This window comes from Biomphalaria glabrata, chromosome 15 (assembly GCF_947242115.1).
Source record: "Biomphalaria glabrata chromosome 15, xgBioGlab47.1, whole genome shotgun sequence".
Lineage (NCBI taxonomy): Eukaryota > Metazoa > Mollusca > Gastropoda > Planorbidae > Biomphalaria > Biomphalaria glabrata.
Genome location: NC_074725.1, coordinates 18,915,871 through 18,943,654, shown reverse-complemented (window position 1 = coordinate 18,943,654; position 27,784 = coordinate 18,915,871). Strand labels below are relative to the sequence as shown.

The window sequence follows — 27,784 nt, the reverse complement described above, 5'->3', positions numbered from 1 at the left end:
GAAGAATTAAATAGCAGTTATTTCCCTTATTTGATATTAAAATTATTAATCATCAATAATTATGTGAATACTGAAGGATTAATTGACCTTGTTGATATCAAACAAAATAATTAATCCCCAGTAATTAATGGACTAATTGGTACTTTTTTTTTTTATTGATTCATGTTTTGTCTATAAAAAAACAACAAGTTCCCTTTTTAGACCTTGTGATCTATGGGGCAGATAATGTAAAGGTCATCAGTACAATGACCAACCAACTTTATTTTTCCCCAAATAATGTCAGGTAACCATTAGAGCTGTGTGGACTCAGGGGCGTCCTAAAGATCTCAAAAGTAAAAATCCCAGCATTCGAACCCAGGACCCCTGGTTAGGAAGCTAAATGCTTCACCACACAACAACCATCACGCTTCCATGCCTTGTCCACGGCTATGAATAATTGTGTTAATTTTCAACTTGCTCAGAGAATGGGTGTGGGAAGAATAACGTGTACAAATGTTGAATGTTCAGATAACTATGAGGGCAGGATCCAAAAAGTGTTTTTCTGATAAATGGGGATATGGTACTTCATGGGTTGTGTTTGGTAACTGTCTTTGGATCATTTTGCTTATTACTACAAGCATCTTAAATGTTCTCCTAAAGCTTTGAATAAGGTTTTTATGATTCTACAATTAGGCCCACTATCTAGTTGTACATAAAGAATTTACAAATGTAATTAGGCCCACTGTCTAATTGTAGATCAAGAACCTACAAGTCTAATTAATCCCACTGTTTAGTTGTAGATCAAGAACCTTCAAGTCTAATTATGCCCACTGTTTAATTGTAGATCAAGAACTACAAGTCTAATTGGATGGCTGCCTGGTCGTGCGGTTTGCATGCCGGACTGCCGTTTGGATTTATCAATGGTCCCGGGTTCAAAACCTGCCCGCTCCCATCCCCGGCCGTCCTGCGGGAGGTTTGGACTAGGAAGTAAACTATCTTCAACTCTGAATGAACATCCAAAACATGTAAAACAAACAAACAAACATTTTATAATTAGGCCCACTGTCTAATTGTAGATCAAGAACCTTCAAGTCTAAAATAATCATAAAGATCCTAAGTTGTTTTTTTTTCTTAAGCTCCCCATGAGAAGAAAAACCAACTGTAAAATTTTAGAAGAAAAACATTTTAAAAAATCCTTTTTTTTTAAAAAAAGCTTAATTGAAGTGTTATTGTATCATTTAGTTTGGATCAGTTATGTAATTAAATTTGTAATAGATGTAGACCAACAGCAAAAAATCTGTTCAATTAATATTTTTACCAATTGTTTTTGTTAAGCACTATTTCATGCTTTTAGCTTTCCAATACACTAATCCTATCACTTATCTGGACCAGCTGGAGAAAATGGGGGGGGGGGGGAAGAGAGAAAGGGATATCTGGGTGGATTTTACCGTAATTGTTTTTTAAAAGCATTTATTAAAAAAAAGCAGAATGACCTGAATTCGAACTTTGGCTCACGCCTCACCGGACTGGCATGCTAACCACTCTGCTAGTGTGTTACTCATGACTAGAGAAGATTGTATAATATAATTATATATTGTTTGTTTCAATTTAGACCAGTGACCTATAAAGGGGACAAATTCAGCTTATACTTCAGTCAAGTACAATTTATTTCCCTTGTTTGAGATACGGTACCGAACAAAATAATTAATTACCAGTATTTAATTAACTAATTGGTTATTATTATTTTTAGTGGCCCCCGAAAGGGGAAAAGACGCTATTAGTTTTGTGTGAAATGTCTGTCCGTTCATCCGTCCCGTTTAGATCTCGTAAACTCGAAAAGATAGTGAAAATCTGACATCTTAATATTTTAGTCCATTCAAAGTTCTGATGCAACGGCTCCTTTTTTCTTTTCTTAAAGCGAAAAATCTAATTTTTTAAATCACTTATGCAAGCAGTCTTTTCATAAAAATACACCACTTTTACAACTATTCATTATTAATAGTAACAAACACGAGAGGCACTTTAGTAGGGGAGATGACTATATGCCATATTTTTAACACATTTATGCATATGGTTTTAGACTTTTTGTTAAAAAAATATATTTCTTGTACATTAGTATTGCTAGGTTATGTAAGTTCTGTCCTACTAACTACTACATTTACCCAAAAATAATGTTTACTTTTTTTTAAGAGAAAAAAATCTATTTAGTATGCATATAAGCTGGACATAATTTAAAACAACAATTGATAACACTACAGCCATAAAACACTTAACTAAAATAATCCATATCCGAAATCTCTACGGAAATGTTTTTTTTTTTTCTTTTTTTTTTTGAGGATTTGAATAAGAGATTGACCCTTTACAAAACAATTAGATCAATTAGATATTCATTATAAGACATCAGTTAGGCCAGGTTCGCATTTAACTTCCCATTTATTTTCACCTATCCTTTGGTCTGCTGGACCACTGGAGCACCACACAAGATCTGTCAACCTTCTTTCTCCATTCTTCTCTGTCATTTGTCTTAGACAGAATTCTGAAAATATTAATACCTGCCGTTTTACCTGCATGGGTGTACCACTTCGGGGGCAGATTTTGAGTTTGTGTTTCCACACAAACTGTCTTTGTAACCTTGTTTAAATTGTTTCTTGTGTTGTCAGGTAAAAGAAAATAATAGTTTAAAATTTCAGCTTCATCAAGATGGAGAAATACATGTGTTTTCACGACTAGAAGCGTATGTTTGTATAAGTTAAGAACTGCTCAATAAATCCACATCTCTCAAAAATGTATTTATATTTTCCTATATCAAACAAAATTATTTAATTACCAATAATTAATTGATTTGTTTGTATTGATTCATGCTTGTTAGGGATAACGAATAATTGTGCAAAGGTCTGTGAATGGGAAGTGGGAGAAAGAACGCGTTCCAAAATTCATTTCGTACCAAACAGACAAACAGAATGAGTTGATAGGTCTCTAAGCTAAAAAGTCACTTGAGTTCTGAGTGAGGGTGAATGAACGAGTTAGGGCGTTAGGAGAGAGTAAAGATCCCACTATCTCAATAAAGAAGATGCCACGCCAGTGTAGATGGCCATTCTCCGTTACCTGTCCTAATAATGTAAACATTTTTTTTTTGAGACATCAATTAATTCAAAAAAAAAAATAATATTGACATTAATTACATTTTAATCTCTATAGAATGGGACACCCCTTCTATTTTTAGCTTCCCCCCCCCCCCCCACCAAGAAAAAATAAACCGGCCGTCGTCATCAGACCTAGTGGCGAGAATGAGGACGACGACCTTTTTAACTGAGCATGCCCGATGACCTTTCCATTTTCGGCATCGTGACCTTTTAGCCCAAAAGATTTGGCCTAGCGTGTGTATGTGTGACGGTGCGATTAGTTTTCGGTTGGATACATGACCGTGGTTGTCTTGAAATAGTGTTAGCGTACACCTAGAGAGGTCCTATTATTGTTGCGATTACTTGAAGCGATTCTGACATTGTCTCTTAGTGCTGGCTAACACGCTAAAGCAGTGAGACCTTTGTTGTTGCTATAGGGAAAACAGGAGGAGAGAAATATTAAAACAGAGCGATTCATTAACCATGAGACTGCGGGTAGTTTGTATCTGCTTAGTATCGCAAGAAAGCTTTAGATCTAGATCTACGAAGTTTTAATGGTTTGACCCTAATCATGTGTGTGTGTTTGTAACTAGCTTTACGCTGTAAATCTACATGTAGTTTGAAGTGATTTGTCTGTTTACTGAGGTTAAGGACGACAAACTTGGACTATATACTTTATGTTGTTGAATTGGACTTTATTTTATGTTATAATATTCTTGAGGAATATTGGATTGAAAAGCTAAAAAAAAAACAGGCAAGTAAATTATGAAAGTTTAGCACACCACATATGAGCACTTTGTCTGAGGGAGGTGGTTTGTCTTCATGGGATAGAAATTTTTTTTATAAAAAACCCATTGTAGTCCAAAAATATCTAGATCTATCATCTAGGTCTAGATAATATTTCTTGTATTTAAAAAAATTATTATAACTTTTTTATTTTCCTTTTTTTTTGGTCATTTATTATTTTATTATGCACTTGCTTATTATTGTAATTAATTAGTTTCTTGGTATGGTCATTAACTGCTTTATATGTCTTGATAGTTCATGGTTTGTAGTGCCATCTTAAAACAGCATCACCACTGACAGAAAAACTTTGAATCACACGACAATATTTTTGTGTGTTGTTGTTTATATCAAGCGAAAAAATATATAGGTCGGTGACATTGACTTTATTTAGATACTGCAGACAGTATTAGTCTATTCTAAAAAAAAATATTTTAATTTGCTTTATAGATTAGTAATTGTGTCCACTAGAGCTTGTTATATATATTTGAAAAAGGATCAATGTAATAGATCGGATCTGATTTATCTCAGATTTTGTCAAACAGTTTTGTTGTTAAGTGACAGGGCTGTTTTTTGTCTTATCAAAGAATGTCTACAAGTCTATTTATGTTTTGGCTTAGTCCTGTATTCTCTTTACCCTGACTCCTAGCACACATTCCAAACTCGGGAGAGGTGAGGGCTAACTTAGCTTTTGCTTTTACTCGGCCTATACAACTAGAAAACACACACACAATGATGATCTTGATTAGGTTTTTTTTTAGCGCACAAAATTATTAGGTAAAAATCTTTGTGTAGGTAGGCCTATATATGCTTGCATATATAGAAGTGCATAAAGTTTAATATGTTTTTTTTTTCGAATTGTGTGTGTAAACAATGGCATATAACAGAAATACTCCTCGTCTAGTCAACTGCTGCCACCAAGCAAGCGTTCACGCCGTGTCGCATGGGACGTGGCGGGTGCAGGCTGTGCTGGGCAAGGGATGTGTGGTTCTGTACTTTCTGGATCTTTAAGCCCTCAAGTCTGGGTTAGTGTGATGTAACCAGGTCCCATATGGCACTGTCTGGGGATGGGGGTGCTCAACGTAAGACTAGAGCACAAAAGTACATTACTGAACTTTGAGCAGTTTAGGCGTATTCATCTTTAGGTAGATCTTTAGACCTAGTTGCTTCTTTCTCGAACTGATGGCGAGATATCTACTGCTTTGTTAGATGAACTTTAAGGGACAGACTTATTCTTGTAATCCATTTATCAGATGTCTTGTGACGCACTTTGTTCGATTTATCCGATGATCTCATTCAATGTATTCGGTATATCCGATTTCTGATTCATTTAGTTTGGTATATCCGATTTCTTATTCATTTAGTTTGGTATATCCGATCTCTGATTCATTTAGTTTGGTATATCCGATCTCTGATTCATTTAGTTTGGTATATCCAATATTTTCATTCTTTCCCTTTAAATATGATATGACAATCATTGTTCCAAATGCTTTCTATTCCAAATATCCATTTTCAAAGATTTAACCTACTTTTGATGTGATTTTGTGTAGAAATGTAATATTTAAACCATATGTAATAGTCTGGGCGTAGGAAACACATGTAAACCACTGGTAAACAACCCTTGTAGGCTGCGGCTGGCAGGAGGCATATTATTTCCGACATATATGTCACGGGCCCCATCGCTGATCGACTCCAATGGAATCGATTCTCCACTCCGGGCAGAAGTTTTGACGAATCGGATAGCACCTCTCCTGAGGCCGGATCTAGCCCATAGAGAAGTTTGTAAACACGGGCACGATTATTACTTTGAGTTCTTCAATAGCCATGCCCATATTCTATGAAGAGTCTGTCAGTCAATATATGATATATAGGAGTAAGTTTTGTCAACGAGCTGGTAATAGCTCTAGCCATTATCGAGATAATTTCTGTGGCTACAAACTTTGAACCGGAACTAATTGTGTTTTGTTTTCTTTCACGATAAGTGATCATGCCTCTAGTCACCTTTATTACTCAATTCTACCTTTTTTTTTTTACCGTGTAGTGTCAGTAGTCCTTACCTGTCATTTGGCAGTCCTCATAAAGCAATTCAGTGATTCTTGTCTTGCAAACAAGGAGAAAACTTGAGAAAAGAACACTACATGTACACGTATTCAGATCTAACCCCGAATGATAGGGTTGAGCTGGAATGATAGGGTTGAGATAGAATGGTAGGGTTGAGATAGAATGGTAGGGATGAGCTGGAATGGTAGGGATGAGCTTGAATGATAGGGTTGAGCTGAAATGATATGGTTGAGCTAGAATGGAACTTAAAGAAAGAAAGAATTTTAAGGTAATACAATAGAGCAAAATTCTAGAGAGAGAAATGTGCATTAGAAGCATCTCTTTCTTCGTGTTCACACGTGTGTGTGTGTGTGTGTGTGTAAACCTCTGGTCTGTAGACGTGTGTATATTTAATTGTCGTCAAACTACTGGTGAATGTAATCTACATATTCTCTCCTCTAGTTAATACCCCCCTCCTCTCTATATGAAAACATAAATTGAACTCTTGGAGTACACGCGTGACAAGGTAGAAGTCAACAAGACGCAACTCCAATGTACTATTCCATTCGAACGTTTTTCTTGCGAGCTGGTGTTGTTGCTCGTTCTTCAGTGCATGTCGCTCTGACCTTAGCCCTCCAGGCGACACTGGTATATAAATAGAGCATCTGCCCGGAGCCCAATATCTCTTCATCTCTCTAACCCGTCGACATAAAAAAAAAAACAGGACTCGTCGACTTGTCTCTTTGTTCGATATTATGCTTTGTTTACTTTGTCTAGTTGGCTTTCATCTCATTTGCATACTAATGACCTCTGCATCAGGCTTCCCAGGTTCTAAAGAGTGTTAGTATTAATTCTTCCTCATTGTGCTTGTGTTAGGCCCGGGTCACTAACGCCAAGGAAGAAATGACATCAGATACATTACCCGGAAGTTGGGTTGGGGTGCGAAGTCTAAAATAGGAAGGTTTAATAAGAATGTCGTAATTGTTGTCGTTTCCTCTCTTCTCTCTCCCTTCAGTGTCCATCGCCCCCCCCCCCCCCCCGTTTTCATGTTTTTTTTCCTTTGATTTTTGCATTGAACCTTATTTTATTTTCCCTGGGAATGATCATTACAGGATATTTTGTTGAACTTTGCCGTCATTCCACTAATGAAAGACTAACCAAAGTTATTTATAGTTAAGCGTGTTAGTACAGATTTTTTGTTTCTTTTTAATCGAAACATTGGGCTTTCTTTAAATAATATTTTTTTACAGATCAAATCTAAATGTGTGGGATGTATGACAGTGTTATCCCTTAAATGAGAAATACAATAACTTTACCTAATAAAATGCTAAAAAAAACAACCCCCCCCCCCCCCCCCGCAAAAGTTAAACCACATTTATTGTTCCTAATGGTAGGACTAAGACATAAAAGAATTCTTTCCTATTTGTTACAAATTAATATATTCAGTACAGAAAGTACAGTTTAGGCCCGATACCTTTTTTATATATACAACTGTACTTATGTTTGCTAATCTATGACATCTAAATTCCCCTGGGATTACAACATGAATGCCCCACATAAATATAGCCGCGAAAAAATAATATCCATCCAGCGGGGACGTAACTAAGACTTTGGCTTACTGATAGTGAACAAGTCTTTCCACCCTCGGAGTGAGACCAATCACTGAACACTGACCTGTAACGTCTAAACCTGTGGGCAGTGGAGACCAGTAGCTCGTTGCCACGTTCCAGATCAGTTTTTAAGATGAACGGATATGCTTAATTGATAATCTGAAGTCTTGCTACTTTTATTGTTAAACTAACATTCTGCTGAATCATTGAGTTCAAATGTAAATAAAGGGTGTGGCGGCCGTGCTCAAATTCCGAAGGATTATTTTGTTTTCTGGATTTCATGGCATCTGGTACTTGGCTAACTTGGTATTGGTTTGTTGTCCAAGATTCCCAAGTTGCGATCAATGGGGCAGATGATGCTTCTGTGGCCTAAGGTTAACGAGGGTTTCATGTGGCCATCACAATGACCGGCCACCTTTACTTTTCCCCCAACTAATGTCAGGTACGTACTCATTAGAGCTGTGTGGACTTGAAAGTGCCATAAAGATCCCGAAATTAAAACTTCCAGTCTTCACCAGGATTCGGACCCCAGGACCCCTGGTTCAGAAGCCAAGCGCTTTACCACTCACCAACCGCGCTTCCTGGTATTGGTTTGAGGTAAATAACTTGGCGACTTTTCGTTGTGCTCTCAACCTTAGTTTTTTGTTTGTTTGGCTGGTAGAAAGAAATAATTTGTCCAAGGTTATATATCACAAAGCTTTTGGAACTTTTACAGCAGAAGGACTACCAAGAGGCTCAACAACACGCCATGTTTGTCAGGGGGTTCACTGTTGCAATGGCAAGTGTAGAGTGTTTAAAATGAGGTCTTAAATCCATGGATGCCACGAGCTGTCTGAACCAGCAACTTACTAGTCTTGAAATCTCAGACCACGAGGTTTAGAATGCAAGTCGTGATCAATCTCGTTTGGACTGACATGATGAACATGAAGGACAAAGATTGCCCGTCGGCAGTTTCTCGTCCTGTTTTAATCTCTTTCTTGGCAATAACCCTTGCGCCTTGTGTGCAAGGTAGGGAGAACTAGGTCATGGTATGTAAACATTGAAGGTGTTTCCTGTCCTAGTTAAACGACACGAACTGCGGAATGGAAGAATGTGCACATCGCATTAGCCACGAGTTGACATGCTGTTGTAGTTATTATTATTTCATGTTGTTTTTTCTATGTTTTGTGTTAATTGCACTAATTGTCAGATAACTATCAGAATGGGAGTTCTTATGTAGTTCCTAATAATAAGTCTGTACACATTTGATGATGAAATTGGTCAATGAACCTCTTGCCTTTAGGTCAAGAAAGCTCAAGTGTACAAATGGTTTCATCTTTGTCCGCGTCTGTCCTCCAGGAGGCGATGGCTCTGCCTTGCTGTGTTTCTACATGTGACACGTGAGACTTAGTTGAGGCTAGAAACTGGTTGCCTGAACGAATAGACGTTTCTTTTTTGTTTTGTCAACAGACTGCGAGCCTCGTGCCAGTGCTTACATTGCAACGCCAAGATGCTCTGTCATTTGCTAGTCTCCCCAAAGGTAGAGGCTCATTTGAAAGAGCTCTATAAAAGAGTATGTTTTTTATGCTCATTCTGCGCTCTGTTTCCCTATACCATCATATAGCTTACCACCATAAAGCGTACTCAATAACTAGGATAGATCTCGATTAAAATACTGACAGAGTAATTCCTTTGAGGCGTCTAAAGTACTCTAAACCCTGAAATCGTCTATATTTATAAATCTAGATGTAGATATATTTCATACTCAATGTACCGATACCGTACTGATTTAAAAAAATCAATATGATATGTTGGCGTTTCCATCGCAGTTTGAAATTCTTTGCGTGGAGTATCTAGCCTCAACCCCCCCCCCCCCCCAATTCTTTATCCTGACTAAAGTCAGATTGACTTTATGCTTTCTGGTACTATTGACATATTGCACACACTGAGCAGTGTCGAATGAAAGTGTAACAATGAATGGTCGTTTTTTAAATGTTCAACGCATGCATCAAGTCTAAGGGCCTATACATGTCCAGTGCTCGCTATCAGAACGAAGTCCGGGTTGATGTAGTCACACGCTTTTCGAGACATCATTATTATTATTTTTTTAAAGCTTAGTCTATATATCTATTTGTGGAGTGTTTATTCGAGTGAAGTGGCTTTTGTGTTTATCTGTCAATGATTCCGTTATAACGTATCTACTTAGCCAGTCAAGTTTGAACCTATCTGGCCTACAAGTGTTGGCCACGTCTTAGATTAGAGCTTATCTATAAGATTTTTACTTCAAGGCTCTTGACTAGGGTGTTCTTGTGTCACGCTGACGTGATCATCTGCACGTTGACCTCTAAATACCACACCCAGTGGACTGCATTGCATCTACAGTTTATGTGTAATTTGGCACATTGGTGCTATTCAGATCATGTTGTCTAGATGTTATTTGACACATCGGTACTATTTAGGACAAGTCGGCTAAGTGTTATTTGACACATCGGCACTATTTAGGCCAGGTGTCTAGGTGTTTTGTATAATTTGGTACATCGGCGCTTTTTTAGGCCTTCTAAGGGGAGTAATGTAAGTTAGTTATACTTCTAGGCTAGGCTATACCATGCTACTAGCCCGTGAGCCAATTCATAGGTGAACCAAATGTCAGTGAGGCTTGTCCTTTCCAAGTCTTTTGTCAACTAACAACCTCTGCACCTTTCATCAGCTAATTGGGCATGTTAGTGAATTAGAAAAAAGCAAAACAAAACAACAACATAACTGCTCAATCACAACACACTGTCACGTACACTAGATCGACGTCTTGTTGACAAGATCAATCTTTGGTTCACATAACTGTAAGATGATGTCATTTCCGCATTTTCAGTGATTACAAGTCTACCATGTGGCCAAGCTGGTATTGTGAAAGAACTTCCAACCTTCTCCTCTCTTGCACCTGAATGAGCTTTTCCAAATTCCTCAACTTTTAGAAACCGTTAACAAAACCAAGCTGTTTAGTAGCTTACTGTATGTACTCTACTGTAGGCCCGTGTCCCACCTCCACCATTTGTGTGTTTTTTTTCCCCTTTTGATCTTCCCGTAGGCCTACTTTTAGAATCCCCCTCACCCCAATGTTCTCCTCTCGTCCTTTTTTTTTCTCCTTGGCCCAGTGTTATTCTTAGCTCAGGGCGTCTGACCTAGATTTTTGTCTCGATTTTTTTCCATCTATGTCTCAACCCACGAGCTAGATCTAGACTAGTAGCCTCATGTTGCAAAGCATCCTAATGCGCGTTCGATATAACGATACCCCCCGTCATTATTCTGTTATATTCAAAGTGATGAGACGTATTGCACAGCTTTACTACTACGCCTACTATTATACTTATTAAAAGATGACGTAAACATTCTCGTCAAACTGAAACTAGGCCAATTCTTTGCTGGTTCTTTCAGCGCGACATCCCTCTCGTTCATTCTCGCACGTACGCATTGCTTCTACACGCCTAGGCGGTGTGTGTGTGTGTGTGTGTCTTCTAGCGACTCCTCCTCCACTTCAATGTAGGCCAGCGCAAGAAAGAAAAGCAGCTTTCTTTTTTTTTTTCCTTTTTTTTTTAGTGTTTCTTACTATCTTGTCATGGATTCTAATGTTGTGATCTAAGGTGTGTTGATATATTCTTAATGTTTACTTGCGTCATTATTTGTTGTCAAGTGACGTAACGTGCAGTTCTTGATCTATTAGCTAGTTATAGAAATCTAGATTGAGAATAATCTACTATCTAGATTTAAATAATTTAATTATAAATTATAAGATATACAGATTACAGTTATACTAGTTATTGACTTTTCTAAATCTAGAAATAATCTAGGTCTAGATCTAGATTATTCTAGATCTAATCTAGATTCTAGATCTATATTCTATACCGGTATCTAGAGTATAGTCTAGACTCTAGATCTAGAGACTTCATATTATTAGACATTAAATCGTAACTGTATACTGTATTCTAACTCTAACCTATTTTTAGGTTAGGCAATTCTAGCAATCTAGGTTTACATAGAGTCATAGATTATTGATCTAGCTGCTAACTAGATCATCTAGAGCTAGTCTTTAATATAATACTCTTCAATCTCAACTTGTCTGTTTGCTAAACTTTACACTTTTAATTAGATCTAGATCTAGAAAAATCTAGATATGTTTTAGTGGTCTGGTCTAGATTACTCTAGAATAAAACCGAGATACATGCATTGCATAATATCATAATCTATGTGACAGTATGTCTATGTCTAGTCAATGAAAATAATGAAATCTATTCTAGATCTCCACTTAAGTTTAGTCTAGACATATAGATCTAGATCTAGGACTAGATCTGTCTTCTTTTTAGTTAATCGATCTGATTGATTTGCATTTACGTTTCAGATAGGCTGTAAACTAGATTTTAGCCCCATTCTATCGGTAATGAATTACTGATTTAATATTGACATACTTTTAGATCAAGATTCTTGATTTGTATGTTCACTGTTTAAGGTAGACGTTCTGTGAAATATGGCATACAATGCTTTATATAGGTAATAGATCTAGACCTAGAGGACACACAGTTGCAGAGTCAGTACATCAGTGATGACATTCATGATCAGAATCAGTGATACAAATGTGTGCTGTAACAGATAGAAATATGGTTAACCTATAAAGTACATTCACATCGGCATAGGCTTTATATAGAACAACATATGAATAATTGCTAGTCTTGTGGCTATATCACACTCAAAGTCTAATTTAAGTTATGTTAAGCTGTTTCCTTTTTTAAAATTTTAAGTTACAATATATCAATATCTATACATAAATTCACTTTGTATCTTTTATTAGCTATACTAATCAAAACAACTCAAGAGATTTATTATCATTAAAAAGAACTATTTATTGTGACTGCCAATAGTACTGATTGGCTACTTTATATATCACCATTATTATATATAGCTCTATAATATATAGTTTAGCCCCTTTCCATAATAAAAACAAACAAGATTAAATTGACATAACTGTATTGAATATCTATCTTTTATTTATTTGTTCAGACAAACTTATGTCTAAAGAACTACTTATGACTTATAGTGGATTTGTCTCCTTGACCCAACACACAAATCACCCTGACCTAATTGAATATTTTGAACAAAAAAAAAAAAGAAATTCAAATTAGCGTTTCACAAAAAGATTTTTTTTTTTTAAAGCTCGGACATTGCCCTATGTAAAAACAATAATTAAATATGTAAATACAAACATGAATAAATTTTTTTAACCCTTTGAGGGTACAAAAACATCACTTGACCAGTACACAAACCATAATAATATTTTTTTTCCCTCAAATAGTATGTTAAAATTGCAACATTATAAGTCAACTGGACTCCAACGGGACTCTTTAGTGCTTGCCCAACATTGATATGCCTTGTGCAATATGAGATTTTAACAAAGGTCTAATTCGTTTTAAAAGACACCCTGAAAAGGCGTAGGAGGAAGGGGGAATACTACATGACATTGACATACAAGTATACAAACACAGAAATGAACTCCTTTGTTGGGGTCATGAAACTGTTGACCTGATTTTAGGGGCGGGGGAGCTCTGAATAGGCTACTATGAACACATCTATTTTTAGAAAGCGTGTTTATAAGATTGATAAATGAGGGAGAATAGTTGTGAACTCGGACAAGATTTACAAAAGTGACTTATTTCCCCTTACCTAGTTTTTTTTTTTAATTTGCTTATTCAATCCTAAGTTTCAATACTAAAAAAAAACATTATTGATTGTACCAATCAATTTGTTACATATTGATCTAAGCACCTTGCAGAAAGAAGTTTTTATCTAGAGAACTAGGTCTGGGGCAAAGATCACAACACATCGTCCGGCTGTGTGGTGTCTGCTTTTGCTTTTCTTTGATATTTTATTCACGTCTGCAACTCTGTGTGGTCTCTCCGTGTGTGTGAGCGCATCTGTGATGCAACTGTACGTTGTTGTGTTCACAACTTGCTGTCGAGGTAAACAAGAGGCCTGTGTGAGATACAGATAACATTCGACACTAAACAAGCTATCCTTCCGTGTTCCATCTAGATCTCGATAGATCCAACACTCTTTCCGTCTATCAGTCTTGAGCAAATCGAGGTCACGGGCTCGCACCAGTCTGAAACAGAAGGGGGAGAGAGATCAATAGTGGCGACGTGACAGGACGCACGCTATCTTCTCGAGCAGGGGCGGGTTCGAGTTGGTGATGGGGAGGGAAGGGGGGGAATTAGATCAGCCGAGACTGTTTATGTTTGATGGAGGAGCTGCACACATGTCGCTCTGTTAGCCTCGTGTGTTGGTCGATGTTGTGTGCAGTGTGTGTGTGTGTGTTGCACGTGCCTAATAAGCAGCACAGCTTAATTTGTGCACTACAGTATGTCGGTAGCCAGACGTGTGTATGTAAGGGTAAAACTCAATGAAGTGTAAGAATGGTGTGTGTGTGTGTGTGTGTGTACATCGTGGGTGTGTTAATATTACACTTCTGCTTTGTTTTTATTTTGCCTAGCAGCCACGATAACGTGTGTTTGGACGTAACAAGTCGTGACCAGGCATGCAGAGCAGCTCTAGGCCAGTATGGGCATATGCATGGATTAGTGGGCAGGTTTCACAACTCCACACTTAGAGATTGCCCAAATAATTGGCGCGTTTTAGACATAGGTAGGGAGATATATATATACACACACACACCAAACGATACAGGTCACACACTTCAATAAGACACCTCAATAGACATCTTGATGATCTAACCTACATCTAGTTATACTTTTTTTTTAAAAAAAGGGTGGCTTGTTTAATCTTTTCTTATATATCGTATGTGATAGTGGCAGGCAGGTTATATCGTTTGGCTGCACTCTAAAAGTTATCTTGATAAATTAGAGGACTTGACAACATTTTATGACATAAAGTTTCGTTCTAAAGGTGTGTGTGTTAATTGAAAAAAAAAAGGTTGGTGTCATTTAAAACCTATTACGTGAACACATTAATCCTCTGCTATACCTGGGCAATTCTATTTTTGGGATTCCCTTTTTGTTTGTGTCCTTATATAGTTACAAATGTCAAATTGTGTCATGTCGTCCTGACCAGGCATTAGCCTTGAGAGTGTCCTTTCTTTTCAAACTCGACACGTTGTTTTTGTTCCAGGGACATTTCAAACTATCGCATCGTTTCATAGAGACGCTGTATTATAAGACCTATTGGTTACATCTCTAGAATCATTATGTTGTTATCTTAGCATCTACTACGTCAGACTGTCGTATTTCTTTGGTTTTATTTGAATTCAAGTCGGGTCCGGCTGTGATTACATATTTTGTTAAATTGTACACAGACAAAGCCGATGTCTGCCAGGGCGGGGGTGATAGTAAGTGTTCTCATGTCATCGTGATGGATTGTGGGAATAAAAATAAACGCCCTTTTGCATGCAGTCTTTAGACTTCCGTTTGAAATGATTGGAAGTGCACGCGCCTGTTTGTTAGAGTACAAAAAACAAAACTTGTTTTGATCTGGGTCCGTATTTTAATCCGTTGGAAAATGTGTAATCGCTTTGACTGTACCGAAACATCATTGGAATGTGTCCAATTCTATTAACGAATGTAGGACACGTTTTGCTGGGTTTATTATGGAAAGCTAACTTTTTTTAAAACGTCCACAAGTCGTTATGGAAGACAACTGTTATAGTACAAAAAAAAAAATGGTAGTCTTCTCTAACGGGACTGCCCGAAGGCTTTTAAGCATCTCTCCAAAGGCAAAAGGGTAGAATAAAAAAAAAAGTCTGCCCCTGCCACCTGTGTTAGCACCTGGCCTATTTCCCCTTCTCGTGCCTTCTATTATTGCCACCCGTCCCAGTTCGAGCCGGACGATCCATTATTTGGTTGGTGAAGTAGAGCGAGACTGTCCCGGAACAAGACACGTGCGGGATATGTTACACACTTTATACAAACTTAAATAAAGGTACCAATATTATTATTATCAAACATAGATCTATGCTTATGTTCATTGTTAATGCACTGTTTTGTCTGAATTCATTCACACTTTATTAAACACTTTGTTTCCGAAGTGCATTGCTTTGAGACAAAACCCATGATTACTTAGTGAAGATACAATCTTAGAACGATCCAACACAAAACTAATAAGAGTCAGTGCACTAAGGAACATGTGTGTATAAAGTATACCTGCATTGACAGATAAACTCATGGACATTTGGAAGGATAAAAGTCTATAGATAGTTCTATTTTAATTTGGATATTTTCCCAGTTGTCTTACGTCTGTCGATATTTGTTCAAGTTACTTACCAATGTGCCGCTTTATACCGGTACATACTTCTTGTAGCGCCTGTCATTGTTTAAAATTTAATTCTAGCCTTAGTTAATATTAGGTGTAGATCAAAACGCTATTTAGCTCAATCTTAGTTGGGGAAAAGAAATAAATACACTATTTAATTTACTAATTAGACCTAGGTCAGAACTAGACTTGTACATGCTTAACTATTAATACACTAAATAAAAGTAGACTAGTAGAGCCTATCTTAGATTCAAACTAGGTCAACATTGAACTAAACTGCAATGTTGGATCGGCAAGATCTACACTCAATTCTCTTAAGTGTTGCAATATATGAAAGCTCCTGGTGTAACTTTGATCCCATAAACACCACTCAGTAATTACTGTGAATCTAGATTAGATTTTAGACGACATAAGTTGACCAATATTTACATGGATCCAGAAACAGTGCTAATTTTGGTTCATGACTCGTTGCAAATTCATTGTGAATACAGTCGAGTCTCGGAAACATGACAACACGGCCACACCATGGCAGAGCGAAACTTTTGTGGTTTAATTATTCTCGTTACGCATTCATCAATGAATTGTCTGTTCACTTTGTACTGTATTTATTCAATTTCCATGTGGTAAATGCTCACTGCCTTCACAAGGTTTGTGCTGTATCTTTGTTAAAAAACAACAACATTTGAGCAGTGTATTCTCTGTTACACTCAAGCTCACTATACATACAAGTCCAGGACCTTGTTTTCTGTAGTCCCGATAACATTCTCACACACTCGGACACTTTGCGTTCAATATTAGGAAGAGATTTCGGAAATGTGCTGCACTAATCTTGTTTCATACCAAAACTATTCAAACATGTAGACCTTAATATGGTATTTGAGTTCAAATCTAATTCTACTAGACCTAGTTAATGTTAGAGGTATTGTTGACAATAAGCCCATCAAAGATGTCTAGATCTAAATTTGAAGTCGCATATATAATTATATATATGTATAGTATGCATTCTACATTTTCAATGAAGATTCGGATTTAGACCTAACAATATTTACTTTCTTTAGCAGTTTATACTTATTAAAAATGTATGTCGACTTCAGCATAGAAGAATGGAATAGAAGTCTGACATGATTCAATTTGTGCCCTATAGAAATATTTGCATAAAACCGTTCTGTTTGGTGTGCCGCAGTGTTGACATGTCGATATCTAGACTTAAAACGTTTTCTATTGGTTGACCTAATTCCCTTTGTGTGTTTCTGTCTACTTGCTATCTACTTGACTCCGCGAAGTAAGTTGACCTGTAATAAAATTGTCGGAAACCTCAGTTACACTCTGACCTTGCCCAATTTCCTCGGCCTAGACAACAGTTAAATCTGGACATAACTTTAACGACTTTACCAGACTTCTAAAAAAAAATTAATGAATGGTACCACTGCTGTTATACCAAATAGTCTAAAATTTTAAAAAGTCTTTTATTGAACTAGTGTAGATATGTATCTACCGTTTAAATGCTATTGAGTGTCAATACTTAAAAAAAATTGCTTATTTATTTTGATTAAAGCCTTCTCACTCTTCATTGCAAAGTTTATTTCAAATGATTGCTATTGCCTCATTACATTTGAAGTATACTGTCTGTTTTCACATTAATAAATGGTATTTTATTATTCGAGTGTGTGCTTTTCAACGTGGGGGTGTTTTGTTTTTTTGTTTAAACCTTTTGATTATCGGGCCACACACTGTTAATGCCCCTGAAAATTTTATATGTGCTTTTTAAATTATTAAACTACTAGATAATGTATATAAAACAATGGACGGGTCACTTCAATACCATGAGGCTCAATGGGTACTTTCATTATACCAGTACTAATTTTGATTGAGATTTTAAAAAGACAATAATTGCTATTTCTCCATCCAGGGCTACTCAGATATTTCAACAACTTTTGTATGCAGAACCAGGTTTTAGGAGAGCCTCGGAGGTTCATCTTCGACTGGCTTTAATGTTTAAAGTGCTCAAGCAGTATGACAACAGCCTTAAGGTAACACATTCACGTATATCTGAAACTTGCGTACTTGAATAGATAGCAATAAAACTAAGGATAACATCATGGTGTTATAAAGTCATGATTACCCTTGCTAAATATACACTGAGCATTGAATTTAGTAGTATATGTTGTATGTAGTGTGATTATAGGTCATGACATCCAGTGATATGGAAACGTTTACATTTATGTTGATATAGCCAATATGGACAGTAGTCGTATCAATATGGGTTGATATGCTGTTATATCAGTAGATGGCAAAGTTTATTTATAGTAATACTGAATCAATATGCCCTATATTGAGAAAAATATTCTAATCAAATGGTCAAAATTGACTTTTGACTCACAGTTATAGTATCATTTTGGCTTTTGTACACATACACTTCTATCAGCATGACATAAATACCCCCTAAAGTTTAATATTAAGGTGATCTTTGACTTTGTGCACTTAATTTTTTTTTTAATGTTAATATTCTGTATGTTTTGTTTCAGCATTTTAAATTAACTCTAGCAGACTCTAACCCCTGTATTAGCTCCCAAGCTGAAAGTAAGTGTTAACCACTGATATTAATTAATCACTAATCATTGATTAGTTTTAATGTCTTATATTCTTCAGACTGTTGTTTAAATTACATTTGACAAAATATTTTGTTCTTCCTTAAACAGCTAGTTATTTGGAAGACATTTATTGATATTTGTTGGAGCTAACTGTGTTTTTTTTTCTTTTTTACTTCTCAGTAAAACTTCATATAGCTCACCTTTATGAAATTCAGGTAAATGACTTCTCTATTTTTTATATATATTCCGAAAATGTTTCATTCATGTAGTGTATTTCTTTAAAAAAAATATGGTCTGTCACAATATTTTTTAAAATGTTTTTGGCCATTAATTTCTAGGTCTAATTGTAAAAATCTGTCAAGCTAGTTTGTTAAGCAAAATACACAAGTCTGCTTATATTTTAAGCTAGTACATTACCAGAACATTAATTCAGTAAAAGTGGTCTAATAAACTTGGGTATATGTAAGATATGGTTGATGGTCTTTAAAAGTTCAGCTTTTGTTCTACTCAGATGAAGCTCATGGGTCTGTGTTTGGTATAAATTAGGAATTTATTAGATCTATGGTGACATTCCTGAGTCTCCCACTATTGGCAAGGATCTAACCTCAGATTAAATTTTTGGTCTATGTGTTTACCTGACATGTCCATTGTCTAGAAGGGAAATATTCCTTTTTTCTAAATAGATATATTTATCATGTATATCTTATTTTACTCCGTTTGTTCAGGGTAAAAGCAAACAAGCCAAGGAGGCCTATGAGCAGTTTATTCAAGGAGATAATCTTACACCCACATTAAAGGCTGCAGCTCTACGTCACCTAGGTAATTATTGTGGTTACCATTAAAGATTTTTGTTTTGTTACTTGCTTGTGCATTTGGTTTATATTTTAAATGGACTATATCTTGTAGGTAGGTATTGTGGTTACCATTGAATAATTTTCTTTGTTGTGTTTCGTTACCTGCCTACTTGCCTTGTGTTTTGTTATTACATGTCTATTGTAATCTGTACTCAATGTCCCATCAAAGTTGGTATTATTGGCATTGGTGTAAAAATTCAAGCTTTCTATGGCTTTGACACTCTGCTTACTTGTCTTGGTGTGTTAGTCGGGTATGACATGGCCTAAATTGTGTTGATGTGCCAAAACTCAACACATAAACTCAAACCCTTGGTGTGTTAGATGGTAGACATAATCACAACGCTGCCGCCAATTAAGAGAATCAAGTTGAAGGCAGCAACACTTTGTTATCATTATTTCAACTGCAGCTTTATTTCATGGTAGTGACAGTATAATTTGCACCAATCCATGCAGACCTTGTTTCTCAATAACATAGGACCTTTAACTTAACTGGTTTGAAAATCCATGCAATCCTTGTTTCTCAAAAACTTAGGGCCTTAAACTTACCTGGTTTGAAGATCCATGCAATCCTTGTTTCTCAATAACTTAGGACCTTTACAGACATGCCTAGATTGCCTACAGTCCCGCATTATGCGGAACCGTCCTGCATTATGCGGAACCGTCCCGCAAAAGCATCAAAAAAGCTCACATGTTCCGCCTTCACGATTTTCGACACCAAAAAAAAAAAAAAAAAATTGCAGATTTTTCATTATTTATTAATAGTGCGAAATGAAAATACTGAATACAAAATAAAATATTTATAGGTCTGTGTTTATTGTTTACATTTCATCTCTTCCCGGACCAGGGACAGGTGTGTCCTAAATCTACGAAGATATGGTTGAGCTAGATCTAGACATTGATCTAGTACTCTAGGTCTAGATACTAGATCTATTCTTAGAATCTAGAAAGTGCTAATAAGCCAAATGTTCCATTCAAATCCCTTTCTTTTCCCGACAATAGCTCTACTACTTACTACTAGTCTAGACTCTAGACTAGATCTATTCTAACAAATTTGACTAACTCAACTGGTTTCTAAAGTTTTTTAGCTGTCTTAGGACACTTAGGCTTAGGTTTCTATGACTACGTAATCTAAGAAAAGGATTTTAAAAAAAAATATGTTATTAAATTTAAAGATCTAGATCTAGACGTAATTAATTAACTTAGATCCAGTAAGGCTAAGGCCTAATTAAGGCTATATTATATATCTACTCTACTTATTACATAGTGATGATAGTCTTAATTAGTATCTAGATCTAGGACTAGCACAACTGTTACTAGATAACTAGATGATACTAAATCTAGATCTAGAAATAGACTTAGAAGGTGATAGATCTCTAGATTCTAGATTTCTATGTATCATTATGTAATAAATTTAGTTCTCTAGATCTAGACATAAATATTTAGATCTATAATATAATTATTATAATCTGTGTTTTTAGACTTAGAGGACTTATTAGATGTAGGTCTAGACTAGTAGACTCTTAAATTATTTTAGATCTAGGACTAGAGACAACATCTAGAGTACTAGAGTAGAGCCCCAGAAAAGGATAGATAATCAAGTAGATCTAGAATAATCTAGATCTAGTCATTAGATTTAGATTTAGTAGTAGTAACAAATAAAAATATATCTAGACTAGTAAATTTGAGTCTAGTCATTAGAATAAATTTTTTTAGAATTCATCATATAGGAACTATTGATTTCAAACAAAGGACATAATTATGAATTAAAGGTTTTCTTACTTTTAATTATACTATTTACATCTAATTTATAAGAGAAGCAAACTAGTATTGTTATTAAAGTAATAATTAATATAATTGAAGTTTTATTTATATTGCCTACAGTATGGCTGACTAACATAAACGTGTTTATGTTCCACATTGGGGCCCAAAATTCCACATTTTCAACCTGAGTGTTCCAAATTCTGGGTCTTGGGGGTAGGCATGTCTGCGGCTTTAACTTACCTGGTTGGAAAATCCATGCAATCCTTGTTTCTCAAAATGAAAAACATTTTTTTAAAATTCTTTAAAAAGCAAAGCTTATTTTAAGTGTAATTGTTATTACCTTACAGACAGACATGGTGAGTTGATATAAGCTTTGTAAAAACTTAGGACCTTTACCTTACCTGGTTTGAAGATGTAGATCTAGCTCTCACCACTCATTAGATACACTCCATACTTGTCTACTTATAAGAACATCCACATGTTAAGGCTTACATTAAATAGGTCACATTTGTCTTTTTTAGAATTTCCCAAACATTTGATACATTTTCTACTTTATTAATTTTTTTTGTGTGTGCATGAACTTATATGTTAGATGCTCCATCGTTTTTTTTTAACTAGCTCAAACATTATCAGAGAATAGGAATTATTTTAGGGAATTCTTCTATAAGGCAAATGAAACAAAATCCTGACCTGCAGCATTTCCTTGATTCTCATTTCAGTCTCATTTTGATTTTCACAGTTACTTTTTTGATATTTTTCTCTTATGCTGGTGCTCTAATGTTTTTCCCCCTTGTATTGGTGCTCTAATGTTTTTCCCCCTTGTATTGGTGCTCTAATGTTTTTCCCCCCTGTTATTGGTGCTCTGTTTTTCCCTCTTGTATTGGTGCTCTGATGTTTTTCCCCCCTGCTATTGGTGCTCTGATGTTTTTCCCCCTTGTATTGGTGCTCTGTTTTTCCCCCTTGTATTGGTGCTCTGATGTTTTCCCCCCTTGTATTGGTGCTCTGATGTTTTTCCCCCTTGTATTGGTGCTCTGTTTTTCCCCCTTGTATTGGTGCTCTGATGTTTTTCCCCCCTGTTATTGGTGCTCTGATGTTTTCCCCCTTGTATTGGTGCTCTGTTTTTCCCCCTTGTATTGGTGCTCTGTTTTTCCCCCTTGTATTGGTGCTCTGTTTTTCCCCCTTGTATTGGTGCTCTGATGTTTTTCCCCCTTGTATTGGTGCTCTGATGTTTTTCCCCCTTGTATTGGTGCTCTGATGTTTTTCCCCCTTGTATTGGTGCTCTGATGTTTTTCCCCCTTGTATTGGTGCTCTGATGTTTTTCCCCCTTGTATTGGTGCTCTGATGTTTTCCCCCCTTATATTGGTGCTCTAATGTTTTTCCCCCTTGTATTGGTGCTCTGATGTTTTCCCCCCTTATATTGGTGCTCTAATGTTTTCCCCCCTTGTATTGGTGCTCTGATGTTTTTCCCCCCTGTTATTGGTGCTCTGATGTTTTCCCCCTTGTATTGGTGCTCTGTTTTTCCCCCTTGTATTGGTGCTCTGTTTTTCCCCCTTGTATTGGTGCTCTGATGTTTTTCCCCCTTGTATTGGTGCTCTGATGTTTTCCCCCCTTATATTGGTGCTCTAATGTTTTTCCCCCTTATATTGGTGCTCTGATGTTTTCCCCCCTTGTATTGGTGCTCTAATGTTTTCCCCCCTTATATTGGTGCTCTGATGTTTTTCCTCCTTGTATTGGTGCTCTAATGTTTTTCCCCCCTTGTATTGGTGCTCTGATGTTTTTCCCCTTTTTATTGGTGCTCTGATGTTTTTCCCCCTTGTATTGGTGCTCTGATGTTTCCCCCCCCCCCTTGTATTGGTGCTCTGATGTTTTCCCCCCCTTTGTATTGGTGCTCTGATGTTTTTCCCCTTTGTATTGGTGCTCTGATGTTTTTCCCCCCTTGTATTGGTGCTCTGATGTTTTTCCCCCCTTGTATTGGTGCTCTGATGTTTTTCCCCCCTTGTATTGGTGCTCTGATGTTTTTCCCCCTTATATTGGTGCTCTGATGAATCTAAAAGCTTAAACTGTATGAACTTCTGATAACCCGAGCTAGTCCTTGGAAAGTCTTTAAAAAAAACTGCCCATTCGCTTCCACTTTCTGAAACACGTAGTGTTTTTGTACTAAACCCATGTTTTAGGAATGAACTGATAGACCTAGTTAGTCCCTGAATGCTCAATACTTAGCCACTCCTAGTTGGTATTAAATTCACTGAAATGATATAATAGGCACAGCGCTTACGTATAGTTTTTTTTTTCCGATTACCCCCGACTTTACTGCACTAGCAAGTGAAACGTTGTGTTACTTGAAACTAGTGTACACTGTGTGTGTGTGTTTCTGATGTAGACCTAGAGGTAGATCTACTTGTCTGTCCGCGATAGGTTAGTTTCCACAGGGGCCTCGAAAGCTTGTACAATTCTCTAACTCGCCCACGCTATGATACGGCTCCCGTTTTATTTCTATTTTGAGATGATAAACACTACATTAACAATGTCGATTTCAATTTGATATTATTACGGTCTGACAGCGTCACCCGGCGTTGACGTAAACATTCCGTTTCCTCCCAACCCTACACCACATCCACGTGCGGCAGAGCTCGCGTTCACTCCTCTGTTTTGTTATAAAACATTGTTATGACGTGATGTGCCATGTTAGTTGTAAGCTTTATTTTGATTGGACGCTTTTATGATATAGACTTTCTCTTTGTCACTCGATAAAGTGTCCTTTGAATTGTCGTTTTGAAATGTTGAAACGATGGTCTCAATTTCATTGTTGGTTTTAACTGTAGGTGATTAGTTTGTTTTTTGTGTTTTTTTTTAAATTCACGGACGGCACGTTTTAATTCAGTGTTTAACTTACACTTTGACATTTTCAATCCAAACAAATGATGGTTTTAGTCAGCTAAAAATAGACGTACGACGGTTTTATTCCGGGAACCGCTAGACGTCATTTCCGGTGTTTTTAAAGCTATTTTTAAAGAGAGGGTGGGGGGAATGTATGCCGACTATCAATGGGAAATAAAACATATTAAACTGTTTTATTAACTCATTACAACTCCACTCTCGTATAATGGTAAAGTCGGTCTCTACATGTTTGTATTAAGACAATTATACAAGGGCTTCTTGAAACCGACTTATTGTATAACTTGATCAAGTGATATAAATTCATCTCAATATTTTTCCGTTAACGCACGCACTGTAAGGTTTTCCCAAATGGGGATTGGCCAACCGGTGTTTGTTTTAGTCAAGGATATTGTGATATAGGCGTGTTTTTTTTTTTTCATTCTATAACTGAACGTGCGATGTTGTAATGACTAATGGTATCTAATGTGTAGTCTTGCACGTAGAGTTTGTAGTTTCGTTGACTCAAACTATCTAGATCTAGACCTAATCATCTAGAGTCTAGGTCTGGATCTAATCTATATAGATCTAGTAGACTGAGAGGCCTTCAACTTTCTTGTGCAGTCAAAACAGATCATTTTCTTTGTGTCGGAATTCCTTCCTTCTTCAATGGACAAAGAATATCAAGTACTTAGATTAGGCCTTGTAGTGTCTGTGTTGTTGACAATGACAGTTAACTATAGAATCTAGATCTAATCCTACAAGGATGCTATTCAACTGTGAGGGGCTCCTAGGTTATCTAGATCTATGTGCTAGTGATGTAAATTAACCAAGTGCAGACCATTATTATTTTTATCATAATTCATTAATTGTTGACCTTCCATGACCTGAACTAAATATGTCTCAATGATTGGAGTATTCACTGAGCTTTAAGCTGCTTTTGGGGATTATATTAATGTTAAAATAATTTTCTAGATCTTTTATAATTTGTTCCATTGTTTTAACTTGCATACCACATAGATCTAGATCTACTTTCCCCCAATTTTTGAATTTCTTAGGAAGACAGTCTGCTATGAATTCATTGAACTTTTTATCGCCTCCTCTGTTGAGTATCAAGTTAAAGTATTTTTATTTTTAAATGCATCACACAGAGCAAGGCTGATTATTTAGTACAAATATAATATCAAAATTTGGTGCAGCGTTTAGTACTCTGAACTTTAAAAATGTCTTTCAAAAAAAGACAATCAAAACAAAATGCTTCATTATTGAGACATTGTTTTTTGTTCCTTGTGGAGTTATAATTCAGTACATTGTGACTAGATCTTTTATATTCTGTAAATTGGTTCTAAAGGATATAGATTTATTTATTGTTCTGTTTTGGAGAGCTGTTAATTGTTTCTGACTCATCCAAACTACACTCAATGTCTCGTACACAAGGTAGGTAGATGTTCAGATGTTGAGGTCAGGGTCTAGGATTAATATTAAATAAGTGAAATTAGAAATAGCCCTAGAAGTAATTTTATTGGATAAATGTTAACTTTACTTGTAAGCACTGTTGTTAGCAGAATAGTGTTTTGTTTTTAAGTGCTTTAGTTGTACTTGTCTTGAAAGTCTGTTTATTGAGAGAGATAAAATCTATCCTTATATAAAATCACACATTTAAATGGACCTTGCATAGTGTGACGAACAGGCAGAGGATTGTAATAAGTTGATAAATTCAAATGAAATAAAAAAAAAAAACATCTCTGTATTATCTCCAAAACTTCTTTAATAATACTTCTCCAACTTTCTTATACAAATAACTTCTCAATTCAAATCTTAAAGAAACACAAAACTTCAATTATAATACTTCAACTACTGCAACTTCAATTAAGGTAACTTCATCTCATATCACTTCAACAATTATTACTTCAACTAATAAAACTCTAATTAATGGACCCGCTAATATCACAAAACCTATAACTCAAACTATTACTAAGCGATGACTAAGCAAGGACCCCGTCTGACTTTCCCCTAATTTATACCTTTCTTTATCGTACATTCCAGAATCATGGAAACTTCTCCCCTAATTATTTTAGTAACTTTGACCTTCTAGAAGCTGACGTGTGCTATTTTTTTCCCTTAACCTCTTTCTTTGATTGGATACCTAAAATTAACTTGTTTACGCTGGATACTAGCACTTGTTTGACCTCGCTTCTAGAACTTGGTAAAAATAGGTCAGACTCGACTCGTGACACATAGAATTTAAACATGGACAATCTATATAACTACTCTTGCCATTTCCTACCATGAGCTAGGTGCATCCTCATTGCCTTTCACCCGTTAACACATTTAGATCTATTCTTTTGTATCAGGATGTTGTTGTTTTTGTGCTCTGTTATTTACAATGTTCTCTCCTTTATGTGTCATGCATCATATTTATGTGTCTTGTTCTATGTAGCACATGCAATTTAATTGACTTAGTCTCAGAAGTCTATGTAGCACATGCAATTTAATTGACTTAGTCTCAGAAGTATTGACATTTTAGGTTTTCTTTTAAACCTTATGGACACAAAAGATTGAGCACAATATTTTATGATAGTATTGTGGAGATAAATGGATTTTATGCTTAAATGGCTCCTAGATGGTGGTTGAGAGTATGCTGAACAACAGATTTCACCCTTAAAAACATCTATTTATCATCTACTACAATCACAATTTTTCCAATACTCTATTATAACTAGTGGCAAATGGTGGATACTGTGTGAAGAAGAAAGCAAACTCCCTTTAAAAAAATGTGAATACATTTGTCTTTGTGCCTCAAGCCTAACAGCTGTTTTCATTTTGTATCACACTATATACAGTGTTTTTTTTTCTCAACAGACAGCTGTCTTCTTCTTTGTGTCTTTAAACCTGTTCCTCAGTAGTGTAAATATTATTTGGTATAAATACCTTTATTTTCTCTCACTTTGGCTAAACAGTTAAGGTCAAAGACAAGAGATTTGCCTTACTTTTTATTTCCTGGTGCACTGAGAAATATTGTATACACATTCATGTCAAATAACTTTTTCTTGTCAGCCAGATGTGAATAACTTTTTAAATTGGTTTCTGGTTATGTAATCAATTTGATGCCTTGGAGGGAAGAGCTTGGTTTTCAAAGCTTGTCTTGTTGTAACTGTTAGTTTTTTTGACGTAATTGTTGTTAGATTTCTAATACAATTCTTACAATTTTAGGTTGGTTGTACTACACTGTAAGCCAACTGGCAGACAAAAACGTTCGGGAGAATTTGGCAATTCAACACCTGAAGGCCTCAGTTGACATTGACTCCTCAAATGGTCAAGCTTGGTATTTGCTAGGCAGGTCAGTCAAACTCTTCCCATAAGATTCATACCATAAGACATTAGCTGACTTACCATTTTAACTTATACGATGTGAAGCATAATTGTTGTAAGCTCCATCTTATTTTATAATTTAATTTTTTTTTTAAAGCTTGTAGTCTTAAACACAGATGGAGACTGAACATTTATTCATGGTTAATTTGATTGTATAATTTCATAATATAAATTAAAACATTTCTTTACATTTTTTCCCCCCAAGTCACCCATAGGTCAGATGAAGTATAGTTTGCCAGTTTCCTTGGCTGACTTATTTCTGAGGACCCAGCATTCGAACCATTTACCATGGTCAACAGACCAAACTCAAAGAATCAAAATTCAAGAGGGTTTTTGCAAATGAGATTAAATTCAATTTTTTTACAGATTTAGTCTAATTTGCCATAATGCTCTTTGATTAGATTCTTAAGTACTAAGTTGGTGGCTTTCAACACAGATGAATGTCTGTTGGTATTCATCTAAGGTTGAACAATGCATATTTATACAACTTTATTTTATCTTAAGCCCCCAACTTA

At 36.0% G+C, this 27,784-nt stretch overlaps 1 protein-coding gene across 14 annotated transcripts in view; it reads left to right on the top strand.

Moving 5' to 3' along the window:
- The window catches only part of LOC106056390 (lysine-specific demethylase 6A-like), a 51,000-nt gene that overhangs the window by 5,287 nt on the left and 17,929 nt on the right, over nucleotides 1–27,784 (top strand). For 4 of the 14 annotated variants that reach the window (XM_013213109.2, XM_013213111.2, XM_013213110.2 and 1 more), the window contains exons 6-10: nucleotides 17,727–17,847; nucleotides 18,343–18,397; nucleotides 18,589–18,623; nucleotides 19,134–19,227; nucleotides 27,111–27,237. In XM_013213109.2, coding sequence (XP_013068563.1) covers nucleotides 17,727–17,847; nucleotides 18,343–18,397; nucleotides 18,589–18,623; nucleotides 19,134–19,227; nucleotides 27,111–27,237 — 432 coding nt within the window. Of the gene's footprint in view, nucleotides 1–3,381; nucleotides 3,856–11,004; nucleotides 11,149–13,778; nucleotides 14,198–14,830; nucleotides 15,488–16,429; nucleotides 16,465–17,726; nucleotides 17,848–18,342; nucleotides 18,398–18,588; nucleotides 18,624–19,133; nucleotides 19,228–23,734; nucleotides 23,842–23,958; nucleotides 24,130–24,172; nucleotides 24,677–24,955; nucleotides 25,335–26,864; nucleotides 26,961–27,110; nucleotides 27,238–27,784 lie in introns of those variants that run through there. The other 10 variants (XM_056012456.1, XM_013213112.2, XM_056012457.1 and 7 more) reach the window with 10 other exon arrangements.